The 22,512-nt window shown below is 49.0% G+C and overlaps 1 protein-coding gene across 1 annotated transcript in view; it reads left to right on the top strand.

Annotated features, from left to right (window-relative positions):
- The first annotated feature begins 1,059 nt into the window (after positions 1–1,059).
- The window catches only part of SMARCC1 (SWI/SNF related BAF chromatin remodeling complex subunit C1), a 90,659-nt gene continuing 69,206 nt past the window's right edge, over positions 1,060–22,512 (top strand). The window contains exons 1-7 of the mRNA XM_081106327.1: positions 1,060–1,285; positions 7,665–7,784; positions 14,174–14,259; positions 14,845–14,926; positions 16,229–16,321; positions 18,779–18,848; positions 22,287–22,356. Coding sequence (XP_080962453.1) covers positions 1,091–1,285; positions 7,665–7,784; positions 14,174–14,259; positions 14,845–14,926; positions 16,229–16,321; positions 18,779–18,848; positions 22,287–22,356 — 716 coding nt within the window. The 5' untranslated portion in view covers positions 1,060–1,090. The remainder of the gene's footprint in view (positions 1,286–7,664; positions 7,785–14,173; positions 14,260–14,844; positions 14,927–16,228; positions 16,322–18,778; positions 18,849–22,286; positions 22,357–22,512) is intronic.

A 22,512-nucleotide genomic window follows, 5' to 3' on the forward strand; every position in this document is an offset into this window, starting at 1 on the left:
AGCCACTGAGCCACGCCAGCTGGCATGTAACTTTCTAAATACACTTTCTCTTAAAAAAAAAGGTTGTAGGGCAGGGATCGCTTTTCTGAAGTTCCTCTAAGCCAGTGGTTCTCAACCTTCCTAACGCCGCGACCCTTTAATACAGTTCCTGATGTTGTGGTGACCCCAAACACAAAATTATTTTCGTTGCTACTTCATAACTGTAATTTTGCTACTGTTACGAATCATAATGTAAATATCTGATAGGTAGGATGTATTTTCATTGTTACAAATTGAACATAATTAAAGCATCGTGAGTAATCACAAAAACAATATGTAATTATATATGTGTTTTCCGATGGTCTTAGGCGACCCCGTCGTTCGACCCCCAAAGGGGTCGCGATCCACAGGTTGAGAACCGCTGCAGGCTATGCGTTTGAAAGCATCAGAGGATCGCAGGTCTGGGAACAGCTGGTGCAAAGGCCCTGAGGCACCAATAAGCTGGTGCAGCTGCAGCCGCGAGAGGAAGGCGTGTAGCCGAGGAAGCGCGGCCCGGCCGGTCGCCCAGATGGCTGCGTGCAGAGGCGACGGGCCACCTGGAGCGGGGGGGGGGGGGGGGGGGGGGTGTCGCGGGCGAAGATCCCCATCCTCGGGGGGCTCCCCGACAGGCACACGGCTCCCTCAGCGGGCTTTCCGCTCGGAGCTGCTTGCCCAGCCCTTTTCTTTCTGGCGGTGGCCAGCGACGACGGGAGACCTCCGCGCAGCCGTGGACGTAACCGCCCGACACCGGAACCCGGAAGGAGCCGTCTCGCCGAGGCCGGGCGGGCGGCGGAGCAGAGCGCACCACCACCTGCGCGCGGAAGGTACCGGAAGCCCGGCTGCTCCGAGGCCCCGCCCCTCATCGGGCGCGAGGGCTGCGTTTGCGCGTGCGCGCGCCCCCGGCGGTTAGGGCGCTGGTCGGGGGGAGGGGCGGGGCCGAGGTCCGCGCCGGAAGGGGGTTGGCTGGGCGGGGCCGGAGGCGGTGGCGGCGGCTGCGCGCGCGCGCGATTGCGGACGGGGAACGCCGCGCGGGCCGGGGCGGGCCGGGCGGTGGGGTCGGCGGACGGCGACGATGGCCGCGGCAGCTGGCGGCGGCGGGCAGGGGGCGGCGGCGGGCGGCGCGGGGGCGGGCGGCGCGGCGGTGGCCGCGGGCCTGGCCGCGTACCGGCGGAAGGACGGGGGCCCGGCCGGCAAGTTCTGGGAGAGCCCGGAGACGGTGTCCCAGCTGGACTCGGTGCGCGTGTGGCTGGGCAAGCACTACAAGAAGGTGGGTTCGCGCGCCCGCGGGGGCCGGGGGACCGCGCGACGGGGGGCCGGGGCGGCTGCCGGCCTCGCGGGCCCCGGGCCGCCCCTCCCCCCCGCGCGCCACGAGGGACAACAAAGGCAGCAGCCGGGCTCGCCACGCCCCCGCGGTCGGGCCTCCGAGCCCGCGCGTCCGGGCCCCGCGGGGCTCCTGCGGCTCCCGGGCCCCCGCAGCCCCGCCCGCTCCCTGCGCAGGGACAGTGGGGCGCAGCCGCCCCGCGGCCGTGGGTCCGGCTTCGTGGGCCGCGTTAGGCGGGAGCGAAGGTGATTGAAACTCGGAGCCGGCGGGGAGAGCGGCGGCTTTTTGTTTGGAGCAGAGTCGTCCCAGGCGGGAGCGGGCGGGGGGCCTCCACCTGTTGACGGTGGAGGACGAGGCGGGACGGTTGCCCGCGGAAGGCGGCACCGCGGGCCCGGAGCACGTCGAGGGGGACTGTTGGGAACGGGCCGCTTCCCAGTGGCGGGCCTTCGGTTACGCGTGTGCAGGGCTCGGTGCGCTCGCACCTGCGGCTGCTCGGCGAGGCCTTCCGGGGACCCCGCTGCTGTGAGGTCACCCCACTCCCTATCTTCGTTTTCTTCGCACCCGTTTTTGAAATTGCCTTCTTCGTTCATCGCGTTCTCTTACCTCCGGGATGGGAGTCAGTGGTGTTGAAAGTCGTTCAGACCTTCAGCTTCCCAGAAGGTGTGAGGAGCAGACAGCCCAGAATACTCCCTCCGCCCCCCGTTTCCCGAGCGCCCTTTTCGGGTCTGCACCTCCCCACCGGAGACCACCGCCATGGGGCCGGATCCCCTCGGCCTGCTCGGGGCGGTGTGCCCTTGGCCGGGTCGCTGCCACTGCCTCTCACTTAGTGGTGACTGTGTAAATAGTTGCTGAATGAATGAATCGATGCGGTGTCCCCCCAAAATGTATGAACACTTTCACAGCTGATAACTCACTTAGTTTTGGAAATGAGCTGTATGGTAATAAACACTGGCTTTATCATCATTCAAAGTGTGTGTGCATTTTGGGGGGACACCCTGTGTTTATTTGGGGCCTGACAGCGTGCGGAAGCTACTCCGTGTTTGAAGTTGTCAGGCGTGGGCAGGGACCTGGGTGTGCATTGGCAATGACATTGGTGCTTCCAGAAATGACAGCCTCTTAGGTGAAGGTTTAGGAAGTGATACATTATTACTTACAGGATATTTTTAGATGCTTCAAATTTTTCTTTCTTTCCTGGAATTTTGGAGTCACATTTGGGATTGTAGATTTTTTCTTTATCCCCATGTAAGTAGACAAGAATATTGCTCTCCCTTGTATAATGATAAATCGGCCACTTTTTTGTGGTGGCACTAGAGCTTCTGGAAGTGGCTAAGGGAATTGAATATATATTATTAAAAATTAATTGTTTTTTATCATGTGCCCTGCAGCCAGTGCTTTGGGTCTTAAGTTCAATGCTCCTTAATTATTTTCTCTCCCCAGTCTGATTCTCCCCACCCCCATTTTACTGAGATGTAATTGATATATAATCCGTTACTTTGCCAATGTAGCTTTAACAAATGAAAAGACTCGAGTAATATTTCTTTAGGTTATTTCTTTGTGATTCCCATAGGATTGTTGTTCAAATAAAATATCAGGGAAGGGGAAAAGAAAGGGAAATAAGTACTCATTTCTACCTCTTCAAACTCTGTGCATCTGTTTGATTACAATTTTTAGAGGGTAGCTGAGGTTTGGATAATTCCTCAGAGATTCGTTGGCGAGGCCGACTGGAGGTTTGGACCAGTGTCGAGGCCAATAGGTTAAAGCTGGCTCAGTTTCCCTGAGGTCAAAGACACGTCAAAATTAGGTTTGATTTCCCGGGGTTTCTTAGAGCCAGAGCCTCCTCAGGTTCAAAACTGAATCTGACAGCCCAGATCCGGGCAGTTTCTGGGAGTGGTGGAGAGGGGAAAGCATTGGCCGAAGGGTCTTCGCCTGTTTTACACACCATGCCTTTCCTTGTACACATTGGTGGGTTTTAACAGACTTTTCTGATCTCGGCGCCTGTATGGAATAAACGTGCCATCGTTAGTCCCCTTTTTAGGGTGGGTCTGTCCATGCCGCCAGTGAACGACTGAGCACCTACGGTATCCAGGCACTTAAAACATAACCCCTAAGCCCGCCCAGCAGTCCTGAGTGATGGACATTACGTGTTTACCTCGTTCCACACGTGAGCGGAGCCCCACGCTCCAGAGCCAGGTAACTTCTCTAGGATTACAGTTAGGAGTGGCAGCTTGGGATTCAGTGAGTCCTGCCCCCTTATTTTTTAGTTTGTTTTTTTTGACTACACATCCCTCTTTCTAAGGAAATCACAGTTTGTGGAAAAGATAAACATAGACACCTGCCTGTAAAACCCAGGTGTTTGCAAATGAAAAGAGAACTTCTTGGCATTGTTTTCATTTTCCAGATGCCCTCAGGAGGTCAGTAAATACTTGTTCAGTGAGTGAGCAGATTATACCAGTTTAGGAACCTATGCGGATAGGCTTTGCAGATAAATTTGGCTTAGCAACACGAGAGAGTGAGTCCCCCCCCCCCTTTTTTTAAGGTACAACAAGTTTATTATATTTTGCAAGGGCTCTTTGTATAGACTTCAGACCCATTTTAAGAACTTTTCAAGTAGTGGCAGCAATAAAAACCAGGTTGGCCTGAGTGGTTGGCACCAGTAAGTGCTAACGAGGGTCCTGAGTGGTTTGCAGCCCTGGCTGGTGTGGCTCAGTTGGTTGGGTGTTGTCCTGTGCACTGAAAGGTTCGATTCAGTGCTGATCAGGTCATACGCCCAGGTTTCTAATTCAATCTCCAGTTGCAGAGAGTGAATCCTTTTTAACCTGGAATGAGCTCCAGCTGGGCCACAGGAGTCCCCAGGAGGTGACCACGTTCTAGCCCAGGAAGCTGCAGGCAGAGGTTAACTGCCTGAGGTCAGAGGAGGGAGGAGGGAGGAGGAGGGGGGAGGGAGGAGGGTGGGAAGTTGGCCCAGCTCCCTGAGCTGCTGCCTTTGTGTTGTTGACACATCTGCCATCCTAACTCTAAGATGAGAGCTGTATTTCTGTCCATAGTTTCTGGGTGGTTTTCAGATTATAAATTTTTTTTTAATTTAATATATTTTATTGATTTTTTACAGAGAGGAAGGGAGAGGGATAGAGAGTTAGAAACATCGATGAGGGAGAAACATCGATCAGCTGCATCCTGCACATCTCCTACTGGGGATGTACCCGCAACCAAGGTACATGCCCTTGACCGGAATCGAACCCGGGACCCTTGAGTCCACAGGCTGACGCTCCATCCACTGAGTCAAACCGGTTAGGGCCAGATTATAAAATTTTAGGACCTCACATTTATTCACCTCCAACCTATGTTGCCATTAGGTTTCCTGGTAGGTTTCTCCAGAGTTTGGCTAATTCCTGAAATAAGATTTCAGATTTAAGGATGATCACTAAACTAGAGTAGATTGCCTAAGGAAGTCATTTAAATGCTCTTTGCATAAGTCATTTCACAGATAAAGACAGTTATTTCTTTTTAAGGGATATTTGCTGCAGGATTGTTTAGGGACAAGTTAAACTTCATACTCTATTAATGCCATAGGTAATATAAAGAAGGTTTATTAAAAAGACCAAAAAAAGAAAAAGAGGTTTATTGATAAAGCTTTCTAAACATATCTTCCTAACGTTCTCTTTTTTCTAAAGAAATCACTTTATTTACTTATTTTTTTAAAAATATATTTTTGTTGGTTTCAGAGTGGAAGGGAGAAGGAGAGAGAGAGATAGAAACATCAGTGATGAGAGAGAATCATTGATTGGCTGCTTCCTGCATGCACCCTATTGGGGATGCAGCACGGGCATGTGCCCTTGACCGGAATCAAACCCGGGACCCTTCAGTTCACAGGCCAACACTCTATCCACTGAGCCAAACCAGCCAGGGCTATTTACTTATTTTTTAATATTTTATTGATTTTTTTACAGAGAAGAAGGGAGAGGGATAGAGAGTTAGAAACATCGAGAGAGAAACATTCATCAGCTGCCTCCTGCACACCCCCCACCGGGGATGTGCCCCTGACCAGAATCGAGCCTGGGACCCTTCAGTCCGCAGGCCGACACTCTATCCACTGAGCCAAACCAGTTAGGGCCTTCCTAATGTTCTTAGCCAAAATACTTTGAGACTAAAACATTGTTGTCTTAAGTAAAACATGGTGTTTAAAATTTTCTGATCAAAGGATAAAATGCTTGACTGAAATAGTCTATATCATTACTTTTTTTTTCATACTCAGGAGTTACTATTTTGAAAGCTGTTAAGAACTTTTTCTATTATACTAGAGGCCCCGTGCATGAAATTTGTGCATGGGTAGGGTCCCTAGGCCTGGCCGGTGATCAGGGCTGATCGGGGCCTTCCTTCATTCCGTGCTGCCCCCCTAGTGGTCAGCGCACGTCCTAGTGAGCAGCTGAACTCCCGAGGGGACACAGCTTTAGCCTTTTATATATATAGCTCTTCAGAAGCAGTTGAAACGAGTTCAGTTCTATCAGTGTGGGACAGAGGAATGAGTATTATATTTGGTTGGAAAATGTGAGTTCAGTACTCTTGGCTGCTAATTGGTGGTGTCTTTGAACCGATTGTTTTATTTCGATGTTTTAATTTTTCATTTGTAAGTTGGAAGTAAGACTGCAGCTCCCATAGGACTGTTGTTTGAATGAAATGAGAGTCCTTAAAACTGGATTATAGAAATTTGAGGTGGGTGTGATACTTATGCCATATATCCCATGGTCAGCCTGTTTCATTCTTGGCTAAATAGGATGTTGTAATTTTTACATTTTTATAGGTTGATTTAAAAACCACTGGAAAGTCATACACTGGCTGCCTTTTGAGTGGGTGCAAGATATAATTTACAGTAATGCTTTGTCAAATCTCATATATGAAGAAGGTTTCACATAAACAAGACATTTCAACAAAAAACTAGCCATCAGCAAAGTTAACTGCACGCTGGCTGTTTCATGCAGAGTGGAAAGCAAATGCACCTGTTGGGCAGCTGAACTTGGATTGCCCTGTCTGCTGTGCTCTGTCTCCGCCTGGCGTTGGCACACATTGACTTGAGAGCCACCAGCGTACTGTATGGTAGTGGTGGACTGTGCTGCTAATATTTGCCATACAGAAATGACTTAAATATTGTCATTATAGACACTTCATTCATCTTGAAATGTTGGATGATACTGGGAAAGAGGTTTGCTCCAGGAAGAAAAATTTAGTTTTTTTGTTGTCTTTTTGAAATTGAAGAAAGTATAGATATTTTCCCGTTCAAAATTGGAGATTTAAAAAAATTATTGAACATTGGTTTCTCAAAGTGATATTGAACATTTAATACCAGATTAAGCTTTTACATTTAATTTCCCTCACTCATCTATGCGTTCCCGTCATGGTACCATTGTCTTCCTGTGCTGGGAAGCTGCTTGCTGTCTACCACTGGTTTGGCCTTTTGACATTATTCACCTCAGCATGTATAACTTCTCACATAAACTTGTTTTAAAACAATATTTTAATTGTGGCAAAAACCATAATTTTAAATGCACCTACATATATTTTTGATGCATAAAAACAACCAACCATTTTATTCTGCTCAACACCGACTGGCATGAGACAACCGTGTTATGCTTCGAGTCCCTGTGTGTCAGGAACTGGAGGGCGTCCTGGGACAGTGGTGTCTGCTCAGTGATGACGGGGCCTCTGCTGGGGACTGGATGGTGGGCGACGGGGCAGCTGTGGGCAGAGCCATCTGCAGCCGTCTCTGCTCAGAGTCTGGGCGGTGCTGTCCGTCTCCCGGGACAGCGGGGCTGGTGCCATGGCGTCGCCAGGTAGCCTGGCCTCCGAGGTGTGGCTGTCAGGCGATGGCACTCTTCCCGGGACTGGAAGCTGTAGACCTTCAGTGACTTATTCTCACAGTCACACGGCATCGCTCGCATTTGATTGGCTGCAAGTGAGTCACAGGAGGGCCGATTCCATAGAAGAGGGCGATGCCCGTTTGTTGTTCATCCTCAGCTGGGGATATTTTTCCCATTGCTTTGCAGAGGGTGGAAGGGAGGGAGGGGGAGAGAGACATTGGCTGGGTCGCCTCCCGCGTGTGCCCTGACCCAGGCGGGGAGTGAAATCCAAGTATGTGTCCTCCACTGGAAATTAAACCCACAACCCTTCGGTGCACGGGCCGACGCCGTAACCACTGAGCAACACCGGCCAGGGTCCCCCTTTACAGCAGAGAGCTTGTCGGACGTGGATAAACCTGTCCACGCCAGGGCTCAGGGGGCCCAGGAGGTCAGCGGGCATTCTCCCGGCGTTGAGCCCTGTCTCTGCCTTGCAGTACGTCCACGCGGATGCGCCCACCAACAAGACGCTGGCTGGGCTGGTGGTGCAGCTCCTGCAGTTCCAGGAAGACGCCTTCGGGAAGCACGTCGCCAACCCGGCCTTCACCAAGCTCCCGGTGAGTACACGGCCGCCCTTGGCTGTGGCACTGATGCCCAGCTGGCGGGCGGTCTCTGCAGGTCCTTTACTGTCGGTTAACATCCCAGCGTCGCCGTGTGGACTTGGCTGTGAGCGTCTTGCTGTGCTGTCGTGTCCGTGTAGTTCCTGCTCTGCCAGGTCTTCATTCCTTCTTCCGGTTCAGCTCTTGTGGCTAGGACGCTGTTCAGTGGGGTTTTTTTATTTTGTAGGTGGAATTCTGCATTTGTGTGAGAATATAATTCTCGTGCAATTGATATTTTGACTGATAATTTGGCTTGGCATAGAAATACTGGGTTATTTTATTTTCATTTGAAATCTGTAGGTTTTATTCTCTCTTTAACATTTTATTTTGTAGAGAAAAAATCTGTTGATTTTGCATCTCCTTCCCTTTTTTAATGTACTTTTTTTTTTCATTTCAGAGAAGGGAGAGGGAGAGAGATAGAAACATCAATGATGAGAGAGAACCATTGATCGGCTGCCTCCTGCACGTCCCCTACTGGGGACTCAGCCCACAACCCGGGCATGTGCCCTTGACCGGAATTGAACCCGGGACCCCTCAGTCTGCAGGCCAACGTTCCTTCCATTGAGCCAAACCAGCTAGCGCTCCCCCTTTTTTATGCTGATCTATGAACCTTTTCTTTTTCTCTTTGAAATGTAGAAATATGTCCAGTTGTGGTAAGTCGTGACCTGGAGACTCCCTGTGCTGCTTTGGCTCAGGGACCATTCAGCCTTCTAGCCTCTCTGCTGCCCCGTGTGCCTTTGTATGTGGACTCTGATTGTACAGAGCACTTAGGACTGCCTGGCGTATATCTTCTTAGAATTTTTGTCTTCAATTCTCCGGTTTGAGTTTTTGCAGCTTCCATTCTGCTGCTTGCTGCCTCCATTGAATTTATTATCATGGACCTTTTTTTAACTCATAAGCTTCTGAATTGTATGTTCTTATTTTATCACTAAAACTTTTGTTTTAACGACTCACTGATCTTACACATAGAATTGAGAATAAGAAATAGTACTGTTTTATTGACCTTGCAGTAAGTGTGTCTACTTTGTTCATGCTGGGTTTTTAAAAATCCTCACGTGAGGATATGTTTATTGATGAGAGAGAGAGAGGAGAGAGAGAGAGAAGAGAGAGAAAGAGATCAAATGTTTGCTTTCTATATGTACCGAGACCGGGAATCGAACCCACAACCTCGGTATGTGTGCCCTGACCTGGAATTGAACCCGAAACCTTTCTGGTGTGGGGACAGCTGAGCCACCAGTCACGGCTGCTTATGCGGGTTTTGCCGTCCAGACGTTTATCTTTATTAGTCAAATATAACAGTGGTTTTTTGAATCATGTTAGGCTTTTCCCACTTGCAGGTGATATAGGAATTCGGCCATGTGTTCTTGGAGTATTTGTTTGGTTTCATTTTTTACATGTAATTCTCTCCGTTTAGAATCTATCTTGGTATGCAGTGTGCGCAGTGGATCTAGTTTATCTTTTTCCGTGTGAGTATCTGGTATCTCAGCAGCACTTGTTAGAAAATGCTGCTGTCCCCACTGATTGAGCTCAGCGGACAGGCAGCATTTGATTATGTCCCGAGTGTGAGGCTGTGGCTTGTCCTCAGGGCTCACACTCGTGAGCTGTGTCGATAGAACCTGGACTCCCCATCTCAGCGAAGGCCTCGCAGGGAGGGCCTGGGAGCTGAGTCCTGGGAGGGGGCGGGGGGGTCTTGAGGGAAGTGCAGGGATGCCTTCAGGCCGTGAGGTCTGCATGGAGCAGCAGAAGGGCCTGAGGCAGCCGGCGCCCCAAGGTTAGAGCGGAGGACAGCGGCAGAGAGAGGGCTAGCACCAGGCTCAAAGGCCAAGTTCACCAGTACCACGCCAGAGGGGGGCATCCACTGGAGGTCACGGGAAGGGCAAGGAGAGCAGAAGGGGCTCAGTCAGCTTTGGGATTAGGTCTCCCACAGGCCGATGGGGGCTGTTGAGACTGGAGGCTTGGGCAGCCAGCGCGATTTCCAGGACGAGGCTGCGGTCCTGATGCCCGCGAACGGGACACAGCGCGGAGGGAGGTGGCGGGGCGTCCGAGAGGACGGGGAGCAATTGGGGACGTTGAAGGACGAACTGACGGCTGGCTGCTGCGCCGTCGACCTTGGCCCTGAGGGGAAGCAGAGGGCGAGGCTCCGAGGAAGGTGCTCGTGCAGCCCAGCTGTCCAGCCTCGGAGGCCAGGAGGGCATTTTTAGGCATAAACCGTGTTAAAGATAGTCCCTGGCTCAGCGCCAGGGGACCAGCTGTCCTGCCTCCGAGGAGTGTGTAGCCTGTCCCATGGTGTAAAGAAAAGGGGGGCGAGACAGCAAAGGGAAGGACGTTTGAGTGAAACCTGGGAGCTGTTCGCTGCCCACTCTTCTTCCTCGTGGGTACGCAGTGCTGGAGCGAGTTCAAGGGGGACTTCTGAAACACGCCGGGGATCCAGCAGCTGGCGCAGCAAGGTGTGCGTTGGGGAATGCGAACTGGGGAGCAATAGGGACTTAGGAAGGCGTGTTTCTGCAGGCTCGAACGTATCACACGGCACCGTGAGCGTGAGGGTAAAACCTCGTTCCCGTAGCCTTCCCGGCTCAGGACCCATTCGGGCCCAGCACGGACAGAGCCTCATGGTGGAAGGCGCCCGTTCTGCGCTCTGCCTTTTCAAAAAGGTCACAAGCATCTGTTTAAAGACAAAGCCCGAGAACCTGCAGGGCACGAACAGGTCACGTCCCAGAGTTTGCTGTGAGGTCCGTGCCCAGCTCTCGGCTGCTGTGGGGCTGGGGACAGAGACATGAGGGGCAGTGATGTCGGCCTGGAGCAGCCAGCTTCTGACTTTTTCTTCTTTGATTTTTGCACCTGGGGATGTGCCTTTCTAGAGATTCAGCCCCACATTTGACATAATGGCGTCTGTTTTATCCAGCATGTGCTTGCAGTGAGTGGTAGGGTTTCCGGCTGTTTAGTCCACCTCATGGCTGGAGCCAGCAGCCCTGTGTCATCTGTAAAATGGGCTGGAAGCATCGGCTGCATCGGATGCTTGTGGAGTAAGGAGGCCGTGTGTGTAAGCGCCTCCTGGTAACTCCTCAGACGGCAGCAGGGAGGGGACTGTTCTCCCCAAGAAGAGGCTGCAGCAGTGGTGACCTGTGATTACAGGTGCTCACCAGGGGCTCCATTTGGCCCTGGAGCAACCTGGGTTTGAACTGCATGGATATATAAATATATATATATATATATATTGGTTTCAGAGGGGAAGGGAGAAGGAGAGAGAGATAGAAACATCAATGATGAGAGAGAATCATTGATTGGCTGCCTCCTGCACGCCCCCCACTGGAGATTGTGCCCGCAACCCAGGCATGTGCCCTTGGCCGGGATTGAACCTGGGACCCTTCAGTCTGCAGGATGACGCTCTATCCACTGAGCCAAGCCAGCCAGGCCACTACTTATATTTTTAAATAAATACTGTGAATGGCCCTAACCGGTTTGGCTCAGTGAACAGAGTATTGGCCTGCGGACTGAAGGGTCCCGGGTTCGATTCCGGTCAAGGGCATACTCCAGGATTGCGGGCTCCATCCCCAGTAGGGGGTGTGCAGGAGGCAGCTGATCAATGATTCTCATCATTGATGTTTCTATCACTCTCTCCTCCCTTCCTCTTTAAAATCAATAAACATGTTTTAAAAAAAAGCTAAATATATTTTCTCTTTTTTATGATTTTCGCAATAACATGGTCTTTCCTCTAGCTTACTTTATTGTAAGAATACAGTATGGAATACATACAACATACAAAACATGTGTTAATGGACTGTTTATGTTGTCAGTAAGGCTTCTGGTCCGCAGTAGGCTGTGACGTTTGGGGGGGTCTAAAATCATACGCAGATTTCAGCTGTCGGGGTGGGGTAGGGTCAGCACTCCTGACCCTCACGTTCAAGGGCCGACCGTATTGCAGTTTCTCTCACTAATACAATTGGGAACTATGTCTAGAAAGCGCTATTTTAAACTCGAAAGCAGCTAAAATACACAAAGAAACTTAGAAATAATTTGATTGTTTCATATTTGTGAGGTAAAAAGATTCTGGAGTTGAAGCGATGTGTTTCTCCCCCAGAATTGTTTTCAGGGTGTGAAGATGCCTGAATCCCCTTGAATTTTCTTGGTGTGTTGAACATACTCGGTTTCTGCTCCTTGGTTCACGTCTCACATTCGTTTTCTGACATCGTCATTTCTTGATGAACAGGCCAAAAGGTGGCATTGTTAATGCGTGTACTCAGCCCATACAAACACATTACAAACAATTATCTATCCCCCACCCCCCTGTTTTTTGTGTGTGTGTTTTTTTTAATTTTTAAAAATTGAGCTGGTGTGGCTCAGTGATTGTGCATCGACTTATGAACCAGGAGGTCATGGTTCGATTCCTGATCAGGGCACATGCCCGGGTTGTGGCCTGGATCCCCAGTGTAGGGCGTGCAGGAGGCAGCTGATCAATGATTCTCATCATTGATGTTTCTATCTCTCTCTCCCTCTCCCTTCCTCTCTGACATCAATTAAAAAATTACTTTTTAGAAATTGATTTGTTGTTCCACTTATTTATGCATCAGGGGTTGATTCTTGCATGTGCCCTGACTGGGCATCGAACCCACAACCTTGGCAAATCGGGGCAACGTTCTAACCAGCTGCCTGGACAGGGCCTCCCCTCCTTTTTGCCCCTTGTGAGCGCTGCCTAGTCCCTAGTTAATAAGTCAAAGAAGTAATGGCACTGGCACAGATTTAAAGCACTTTTAGGAACGGCAGTTAGACTTGGCTTTTCTGGGCTTCATCCTGCCCGGCGGAATGACAGTGGGCTGTAAGTGGGCTGCCCCACTCTGTCCGCCCAGAACAAGATGAGACTGACGTCCAGTGTAGCTGCCCGAGAGACCAGCGTGTCAGAAGCAGTGTGCCCCGCAGCCGGGAATCAAGCAGCTGGTAGAACTGCCCTGGCCCCGGGTCTCTAGACGGGCAGCTGCTGGGACCTCACATGAGGCAGGGCCCACTGGCTCTGGGAAGCTCAGGTTTTGGTGCCTGTTGTCTTTTCTTTTCAAATAGTTTTTTGATTTCAGACAGGAAGGGAGAGAGAGAGAAACATCAATGATACGAATCATTGATAGGCTGCATCCTGCATTCCCCCTACTGAGGATCTAGCAACCTGGACATGTGCCCTTGACCGGAATCGAACCCGGGACCCTTCAGTCCACAGGCCGACGCTCTATCCACTGAGCAACACCAGCTAGGACCCCTGTTGTCCTTTTATTCTTTAAATTTTTTAATCATCAAGAGGAATTGGCCCATCACCGGTGCTTCTGCTCAGAGAATGTGTTCAGAACATGAGCCTTTGTACTTAAAGCTCATCTGGTGTCGCTGAGAGCGAGGCGTCTTCTTGTGGGCGGCAGGGGCTGAGGGATGAATTGGGAAGTGAGTCTAGGCCAGCCGTGGGCAAACTACGGCCCGCGGGCCGGATCCGGCCCGTTCGGCTGTTCTATCCGGCCCGCGGAGCCGAAAGAGCGGAGGGTTCTCTTGCTCTCCCCTCCGCTCCTTCACCAGCAGCAGTGTTAACATGTATTAGTTCACACAAACACTCATCCATGCTTTTGTTCCGGCCCTCGGTCCAGTTTAAGAACCCATTGTGGCCCTCGAGTCAGAAAGTTTGCCCACCCCTGGTCCAGGCCCAGTGGGTGTCTCTGGGAAGCCTCTTGTCTGCCTCCAGCTCTTCGTCCCTGACTCTGGCCTGTTAGTTTTTTCTGTGGGTGATTCCGATGCTGAGGGTCAGAACCCCGCCGCCATTTTTATGCTGTAGGATCCTCAGTGCCTGTTTCTAATTCTGCCACATCTTTAGGGATCTGTTTAAAATATATATTTTTATTGGTTTTAGAGAGGAAGGGAGGGGGAGAGAGAGGAGAGAGAGAGAGAGAGAGAGAGAGAGAGAGAGAGAGAGAGAGAAAGAAAATACCGGTGATGAGAAAACCACCCATCAGCCGTCTCCATCCGCCTCCCCACCCCCCGGGAATAGAGCCGGCAGCCCAGGCATATGCCCCGACTGGGAATTAAACCACCGTGACCTCCTGGTTCATAGGTCAATGCTCAACCACTGGCCCACACTGGCTGGACTTGATGTATCTTTTGTAAATCTTGTTTTTTACAGAGTTTACTTAAAGAGTAATATTTTAATTGAAATTTGAAAAGAAATATTTTTATGCATTTTTGGACATTTTTCTTTATATTGCAATTTTTTGCAGAAAGTACTTAAGAACTTGTTTATATCTTTGAGCTTACTTCTAGAATTCAGACATAAGTAATTTTTTCAGAACTTTTATTGTTTTCACATGTGACTTGTATCATTTTAGGCGAAATGTTTCATGGATTTTAAGGCTGGAGGCGCCTTGTGTCACATTCTCGGGGCTGCGTACAAGTACAAGAATGACCAGGGCTGGTGAGTCCTTGTGTTGATTTGCATGTCTTGATGTGACGTAGAAGTTGGGCTCCACAGCCCACAGCCCACACGCTCGGTCACTAGCCTGGACGCCTCCCTGGGAGGGAAATGGGACACAGCGTTCGCCTTGGTAACGGTTTAACCACAGGAGAAGGACGGAGGTCGGGGAGGACGGCACAGAGTGCTATGCTGGTGCCTCCACACCGTCTAAAGACATGTGGGGGGACTTCCAGGTGAAAACATGAGTTTTACCACATCCAGGACAACGGTCATCTCCAAACACAGACCTCGCTGAATGTGAACACATACGGTTCAGATGACTGCCACTGGCTCTGGACTGCTGCTGCCTGATTTCCTTCATGGAACAGAGACTTCCTTTTGCTGGCGTGGATCTTAATGTCTTAAAATGTGACCCTCTAGTGTTAACATGCTCCTTTATGTGACTGAGAGAAACGCTTGTACATTTGCATAGTTGTATCATAGTTTCCAGATCTATCCAGCTCATTTGCATTGAATGCTGCAGCCAAGTCTTTACTTTTGTTTAAGACGGGAGACAAGTTAACTAATTATTATCTTGTCTTTTAGGCGGAGGTTTGATCTACAAAATCCATCCCGAATGGATCGTAATGTTGAGATGTTTATGAATATTGAAAAAACATTGGTGCAGGTAAATGGGAAAGCTAAATCCTTACAATTTCTTCCCTTGGATATACTGTCAGTTCTAAGATTAGCTTCATCAGGTTGCCAAAAAATCAAAGAAAGAATAATTTTCTGAAATCTATTGTTGTGTTATTCTTTTGGATTTAGGGGAATTAGAGATATAAAGTATGACTAAAACTTGTCATTTATAGAATATTGACCTGAAACTTGTGGTGAAATTATCTATGATATTTTTCTTTATTAATTTTACCAAACCCATTATTTGAATCTCTTTCACATTTAATATAAATACTCTCTCATTTGTTTATTCAGTGATTTTCTTTGGATTTGTTTCATGGTTGTGCCATGAATATAGATTTTATTTCCCCTACTAGATTATAACGTGGAGAGAACACTTAATTTCCTTCTTTTCTCCCTAGTATTTTACTGAGTGGTAATTTGTGGTGGCCATTGACTAACCTTCCTGGGGTGGGGCATGTGGCAGAAATGCAGCTGGGTCTTCTCAGTGGCTTCATGCCTGGGAGTTGTCTCATGGACCATTAGCTAGAGGAATAACAGGGTTTTTTGTTTGTTGGTTGATTTTTGGTGATGGTTTGGGGAGTTAATAGGAATGTTTTAGTCACTTCTGTATGTAAGATTAGAAATGGGGGGGAAAGAGCTATAATCCACAGTCTTTTTTTTTTTTTTAATATATTTTATTGATTTTTTACAGAGAGGAAGGGAGAGGGATAGAGAGTTAGAAACATCCATGAGAGAGAAACATCGATCAGCTGCCTCCTGCACACTCCCTACATGTGCCCGCAACCAAGGCACATGCCCCTGACCGGAATCGAACCTGGGACCCTTCAGTCCACAGGCCGACGCTCTATCCACTGAGCCAAACCGGTCAGGGCGAATCCACAGTCTTTACATCATTTTAAGTGATTTACCTGATGAGCCGAAATGAATACCTACCTCCCCCGGCCAACAGATGTGAGGTGTGCTCAGGTGAAGTGGGCTGGGAGGGCTCATGGGTCACTTGGTGCCTTAATGGAAAAGATGATGCATTTCTTTGGGTCATAATCTCAGCATCTTTTTGTCCAGGTGTACCTGGCTGCAGAGAAGGGACCTGAGGTGTCATTAAGGAGGCTGCTGCACACCTAGGTTTTACATTGACATAAAACTTTTCCATTCTTTTCCATACAAAGTACATCTCCCATTCTAAGCAGCCTGGCTTTGAGTGCCAACTTTTGCCATTAGGATGATGCATAAATAATATGACATTATTTTAAAACCAAGAGAATTTAAAAATCTGTTCTTTCTTTCTCAGAGCAATTGCCTGACCAGACCCAACATCTACCTCATTCCAGACATCGACCTGAAGTTGGCTAACAAGTTGAAAGATATTATCAAACGACATCAGGTAATAGACTCAACCCTTCAGAAGCCCTTGCAGTCGGGACGGTCTTGGAAGTCTCCCCGAGTGTCTTCTGACTTGTGTTTCTGTCGCAGCGAGTGGAGCTTTTCCTCCTCTGGGTTCTTACAGTACCAAGTGCATGTCTCTCCACTCACCTTCAGTTCTTAGCTGAGCCCAGCATTTCCCCCCTTAGCATTATTGAGAGGTAATTGTGACATGTAATATTGTGTCAGTTTAAGGTGTATTATGTGATGATTTCATACATGTATATGTCCTACAGTAGCATTTAATTGCTACCAAAGCATTCTGGAAAACGTTTATATATTTGTCTACAGTTTATTTATTTTTTGTTAAATATATGTTTGTTGATTTTAGAGAGGAAGAGAGAGAGATAGAAACATCATTGATGAGAATCATTGATTGGCTGCTTCCTGCACACCCCCCCCCGGGGAATGAGCCCGCAATCCTGGTAGATGCCCTTGACTGGAATCGAACCTGGGACCATTCAGTCCACAGGCCAATGCTCTATCCACTGAGCCAAAATGGTTAGGGCTTGCCTACAGTTTATACTGAACTTAGTTGCCACAGTTCTTAAGAAATCTGACTTTAGTGATTGTTTCCTTAGTGATTGTTTTAGGGACGACCTCCAGAGTGATCTAACAGATCTTCTGGTTTCATAGACTCCTAGAGAGGAGAACTTAAAAGCTAATACTAGCACCATTATTAAATACCCCTTTTAAAAATATATTTTTACTGATTGCAGAGAGGAAGGGAGAGGGAGAGATAGAAATGTCAGTGATGAGAGAGAATCATTGATCAGCTGCCTCCTGCACGCCCCTTACTGGTGATCACAACCTGGGCATGTGCCCATTCTGAACCTGAGACCCTTCAGGCCATAGGCCAACGCTCTATCCACTGAGCCAAACCAGCTGGGGCTGAATACTCTTGCTCAGACCTTTGCTCAAGCATTTAAAGTGCATTAGCGACTCCATTGATTGGTCACAGTGTATCTGTCACCATTCTTAGCTCCTTTCATCTGTTAACTATTCCCCACATACTGAAAGGTTGTGGGTTTGATTCCCAGTTAGGACACATTCGGGGGGCACCTGATGTGTGTGTCCCCCTGTCCCTCCCCTTTCCCTTCTCTTTCCCCCTCTTCTTCCCCTTCCCTTCCTCCTCTTCCTCTCCCTCCCCCTTCCTTCCTCTTCCCCTCCCTTCCTCCTCTCTGTCCCTCCCCTCCTCTCCCGTTTCTCCCTCCCTCTCTCTCTAAAATTAATAAAAATAGCCCAGCCAGCGTGCCTCAGTGGTTGAGCATCGACCTGTGAACCAGAAGGTCATGGTTCAATTCCCAGTCAGGGCACATGCTCAGGTTGCAGGCTCGATCCCCATTGTGGGGTGTTCAGGAGGCAGCCGATCCATGATTCTCTCACATCATTGATGTTTCTATCTCTCTCTCCCTCTCCCTTCTCTGAAATCAATAAAAATATTTTTAAAAAAAATGAAATTAATAAAAATGTCTTTGGGTGAGCATTAACAAAAAAAGAATTAGGGGTACTTGTCTATAATAATAAAAGCGTAATATGCAAATCGACCGAACAGCAGAACAAGTGTCTGGATGACTTTCTGGACGACCACACTGTGACACACACTGGCGCCAGGCCAGCCAAGGCGGTTGTGAAGCGATGGGTCATGGGGCCCACCATCGCCCCAAGATCGCCCCGCAGAAGGAGCCCAGTCACCCTCTGCGGGATGATCGATCGGTGGGCACCGGGGAACTGGTAGTGTGTGGCAGCAGACGTGGGCAGTGCAAGGCAAAGGCGGGTGTGGGTAGGGGGTGGGCCGCCAGGCAGCTGGGGCCACGAAGGCTTACCCTTGCATGCATTTCGTGCATCAGGCCTGTAGTCTTCTATATAATAAAAGCCTAAGCGACTTGCAGCATAATGACCAGAATGACTGGTCGCTGTGATGCACACTGACCACCAGAGGGCGGATGCTCAACACAGGGGCTGCCTTGTGGTGGTCAGCTGAGCGCAGTGGCGGTGGCGGGAGCCTTTCCCACCTCCACGGCAGCGCTAAGGAGCAGCGAGCAGGCAGGCGGTAAAGAGTGAGAGGGCGTAGGCCAGGATGAAGGGATCCCCCGCCCCAGCCATTGCACGAATTTCGTGCACCAGGCCTCTAGTATTACTGAGAATAAGGTTACCCTGAGAGAGATACATAGAGAATTAGCTGAGGGTACTTGTGTTATTTTTTTTAGAGAACACTGTAAACTGTCTGTTGATAATTTTTGTTCTTTTTAATTTCTATCTCTTACCTTGACTAATAAAAATATTGTAGTCTTAAAATAATACTTTTAAAATATAAGTAAAATAATGCCTTTGCAGTTCCTAGGCTGTTTGTGTCTGGCATCTCATGGTTTGCTGGCACGTGCGTTATTTTTACGTTGTTTGTTCATTGCCTTTTCAGGGCACATTCACTGACGAGAAGTCGAAAGCTTCCCACCACATTTACCCACATCCTTCCTCACAAGAGGATGGTGAGTGAGTTTTTGGTTTTGATCTGATGAGTTCAGACTTCACTGGATTCTAAGTTATATCATCAGAAGGTTAAATAGTATAGCCAGCTATTTTAGAAAGAGTCACAAGTATTAAATTCCACAGATTATTTAAATTTATAATTTTTTATTTATTTTGAATTGGGAAAAGTAAACTAATTCTGTAATGTCCAACTTTCTAATCATTAGACTTTTATTTATTTGTTGGCAGTTATCATCTGGGTGTTAAGTCTAGCCATGCCTGTGCATTAACTTAGCTAATGTTCCTGTGTCCCTTGTGTTCTGAAAATTAAGAGACATTGCGAGATAGAGCGTCTCTGGTAAACAGGCCCCTCGGAAATATCAGTCGGGATTGTCTAATGGGTTCGACTCTGGCATTCAGCCCTGCGACCTGAGAGTGGATTTGGTCAGTAGCCAGAGTTCATCAGAGCTATGGCAACTGACTTCTGTTGGAAAGTTGGGAATCAAAATGTGAATTATTAACCAAGTTAATTTAGATTGAGAAATAGTTCTCCTATGTGGAGATCTATTCTTAAGCATAACCTATCCCCATAGAATATCTATATAAGGAGGCAAATTATGTGAGACTTGAGTCGCTAATTCCCTGCACTGTTCTTCCCAGTGCAGAGATGCTGTAAGTCAATAACAAGATTACGACAGTTTCCATATGCGTGAACATTAAGAAATATCTTTGCCATGTAATCCATGGATGAAAGAAGAAATTGCAATGGAAATGGAAAGTCTTTGGATCCGAATAATTATAAAATTAAGAAAGTATAAGAAAATTAACGTTTCAGGTTGCAGCTGATGCTCTATCTAGAGGGAAACTTGGGTCTTAAATGTGTATACTGGGGAAGAAGAAAGACTGAGAAGTCAGTGGTCCACACATCTTTCTCAAGAAATTAGAAAAATAACATCAAACTAAAGCTAGAGAATAAAAAAAATAAGTAATTAAGAGGACAATTAATGAATACAGTCTATACCAGTGATGGTGAACCTTTTGAGCTCGGCGTGTCAGCATTTTGAAAAACCCTAACTTCACTCTGGTGCTGTGTCACATACAGAAATTTTTTGATCTTTGCAACCATAGTAAAACAAAGACTTCTATTTTTGATATTTATTTTATATATTTAAATGCCATTTAACGAAGAAAAATCAACCAAAAAAATGAGTTCGCGTGTCACCTCTGACCCGCGTGTCCTAGGCTCGCCATCACTGGCCTATACAGTAGCAAGGTGCTCAGCAGTACCAGTGGTTCTTAGGAAAGACTGCTGTCGGTGCTGCTGCGTCTGCTCGACCTAAAGGAGGCGCGTGCCAGGAGAGGAAGGAGGGCCTTTCTCAGTTGTACAGACACTCAAAGCAGTGACAGGAGGGCAGGTTGGTTGGCCTGGTTGGTGGCCTGTGTGTTTGGTGTCAAATCTAAAAGCCATTGCCTCAGCAGCGTAACGAAGTTACGCCTAACCTGCTCTAAGCGTTTCGTAGGTTAGGCCTCTCCATCGGTGGCTCGGAGCTGAAGGTGGGTTGGTGTGTAGCAGTCAGTCTCCGCTCTGAGGGCTGTGCTTTGAGAAGCCCCACGCTCACTGCCTCTAGTGTTTGTCAGCTTTTGTCCTCTGAGGTCGTAGCAGCTGGTTGCCACTGGGTGGAGCTGCTGGGTAGCTGTGCATGTTCCAGTGTTGATTCTGGCTGGCTCCCTCTCCTGAGGCTTCTCCAGTAGTTGGCGTAAACGCTTAGATCGTGAATGTATTGAAAACAGTGCCTTTTACACACGGTTTGAACTGCAGGTGTTGCATCTTAGCTATTTAGTAATTTCTTATTCATGTGAGTGTTCTTTGTTTATTTTAATACAAACTAGTTTACTGATGTTTGCTAGGTATTGCTATTAGTAGTTGGAGTAATCGTTAGAAGACAGCATTTAAATTTAATTTGTAATATATTGAAGGTTATCTCTAAAGTATGACACATGATTCTGCACATTGTGGGGCTTTCCTTAGAACCAGTGGCTGTCAGTAAGTGCTGGCTCTGAGCAAAGCCCTGGCTGAGCTCCGGACCTGAGCCTGTCAGGGGAGTGTGCCGATGGTCGCCACAGCCACCGCACAGTAAAGACTGTCGAGTGCAGCGTGCCTTTCTATGAGGGTTAGTTACAGTTTAAAAGAAAAGCTGATGCTATTTAATAGGTCTTAAGGTATTAGAAAGAATTGGAGTGTGAGATGCTAGAAGGGGTACAAAATGAGGAGAAGCAGAGAGGTAATACATGCGTGGCCAAGTTGGGCTTTGTGTCTCAGAGTAGGCGTTGGGGGGAGAGGGGGCTGTGAGTCGGGTGAAGAGCTTTGTTGGTGGTGGGTGAAGGAGAAGGTGCTGGGCAGGGTGTGTGTGGTGGGCAGTGCTGATCGTTTGGGCGGAGAGGGGTGTGCAGCGGGGGCCGTGCTCGTGCCCTGAGCGGCAGCTCTGACTCGTGGGGCAGGCAGGGTATCTTGTTGAAGCAGACTGGGTTCTGGAAGGCCCACGGCCCCTCCTCCACCGTTTCCCTGGCCGTTGTGGGAGTCAGGTCCAGGGTCAGGGCCTGGTTTCTTCCTCTTCACTGTCAGTACGGGAAGGTCGGCAGTTGGGTGCTTCACACGGAGCACAGGCACGCGGGCCTCCCGGCTGCCTCAGTGCGGGGCTTGTTATGTGGAAATGGGCGTGGAAGTTGTTTTATTTAGCTGATTTCACTTAGGTAAGTCCTGCTTTTTCTTGGGTTTCAAGAGGCTTCATTAGAAACAAGTATTAGAAACGAGTGCTCTAAGCTAAGGTCAGACGACCAACGGCCACAGCGTAACCAGTGCTGAGATGCAGGCGGCCACCCCCTTTTCCTTGGCAAGGCTGCGTGAGTAAACCGCGGTCTGACAGGACCCCTGCTGACAGCCTCGTTGGGAGGGCTGAGCTGACAGGCGGCCATTAAAGAAGAACAGAAACAGTGCGGTTGGTAAAGCTTGGAAGTCGCGCCGTCGAAGCCGGAGAGAGTGAATCTGAGGAAGAAGGTTCTGGAGAAACTTCCATCAGGAGTGGCAGCCTGACTTGCGCTTGAGAGACGCGTGCACGTAGCGGACGCACAGCTCGCAGAGGGTGGGGGTCCTGGCCTGGGAGGGAGGCGTCGGGTGGGGTCCTGGTTCGCCGGAAGCGCAGGCAGGTCAGGCAGGCGGGCGGGAGGGCCGCACCCGGGTGGACAGTGGTTCTGTCAGGATTGAGGGAGAATTAGGCCTAGAATCCATAAGTCTGAGGGCACAGCTGGAAAACTGCCCTCAGAAGATGATGGTGGAGAGCATCCGATGAGAAGACTGTGGGGGAGCTCCTGAGCAAACCCAAAACGGAGTGAAATGAAGTCTCAGCGATAGTCTGTTCCCCCACTGTGTCGGCGTGACTGAGCTTTCCTTGTCCTTTCAGAGGAGTGGCTGCGGCCCGTGATGAGGAAGGACAAGCAGCTGCTGGTGCACTGGGGGTCGTACCCGGACAGGTAAGGCGGTCCGTGCCCGCCCGTCGCCCAGTTTCCCTTCATGACCGTGGCACTGATCTCACTCTTCAGTCTTGGCTGTTTCCTCACGGGCGCTGTGGAGTGCGTGGAGCCACACGGCTTTACTTTTCTTAACAAACTGACATGTGCGCTGCGCTT

Source organism: Myotis nattereri, assembly GCF_964212035.1.
Source record: "Myotis nattereri genome assembly, chromosome: 14".
Lineage (NCBI taxonomy): Eukaryota > Metazoa > Chordata > Mammalia > Chiroptera > Vespertilionidae > Myotis > Myotis nattereri.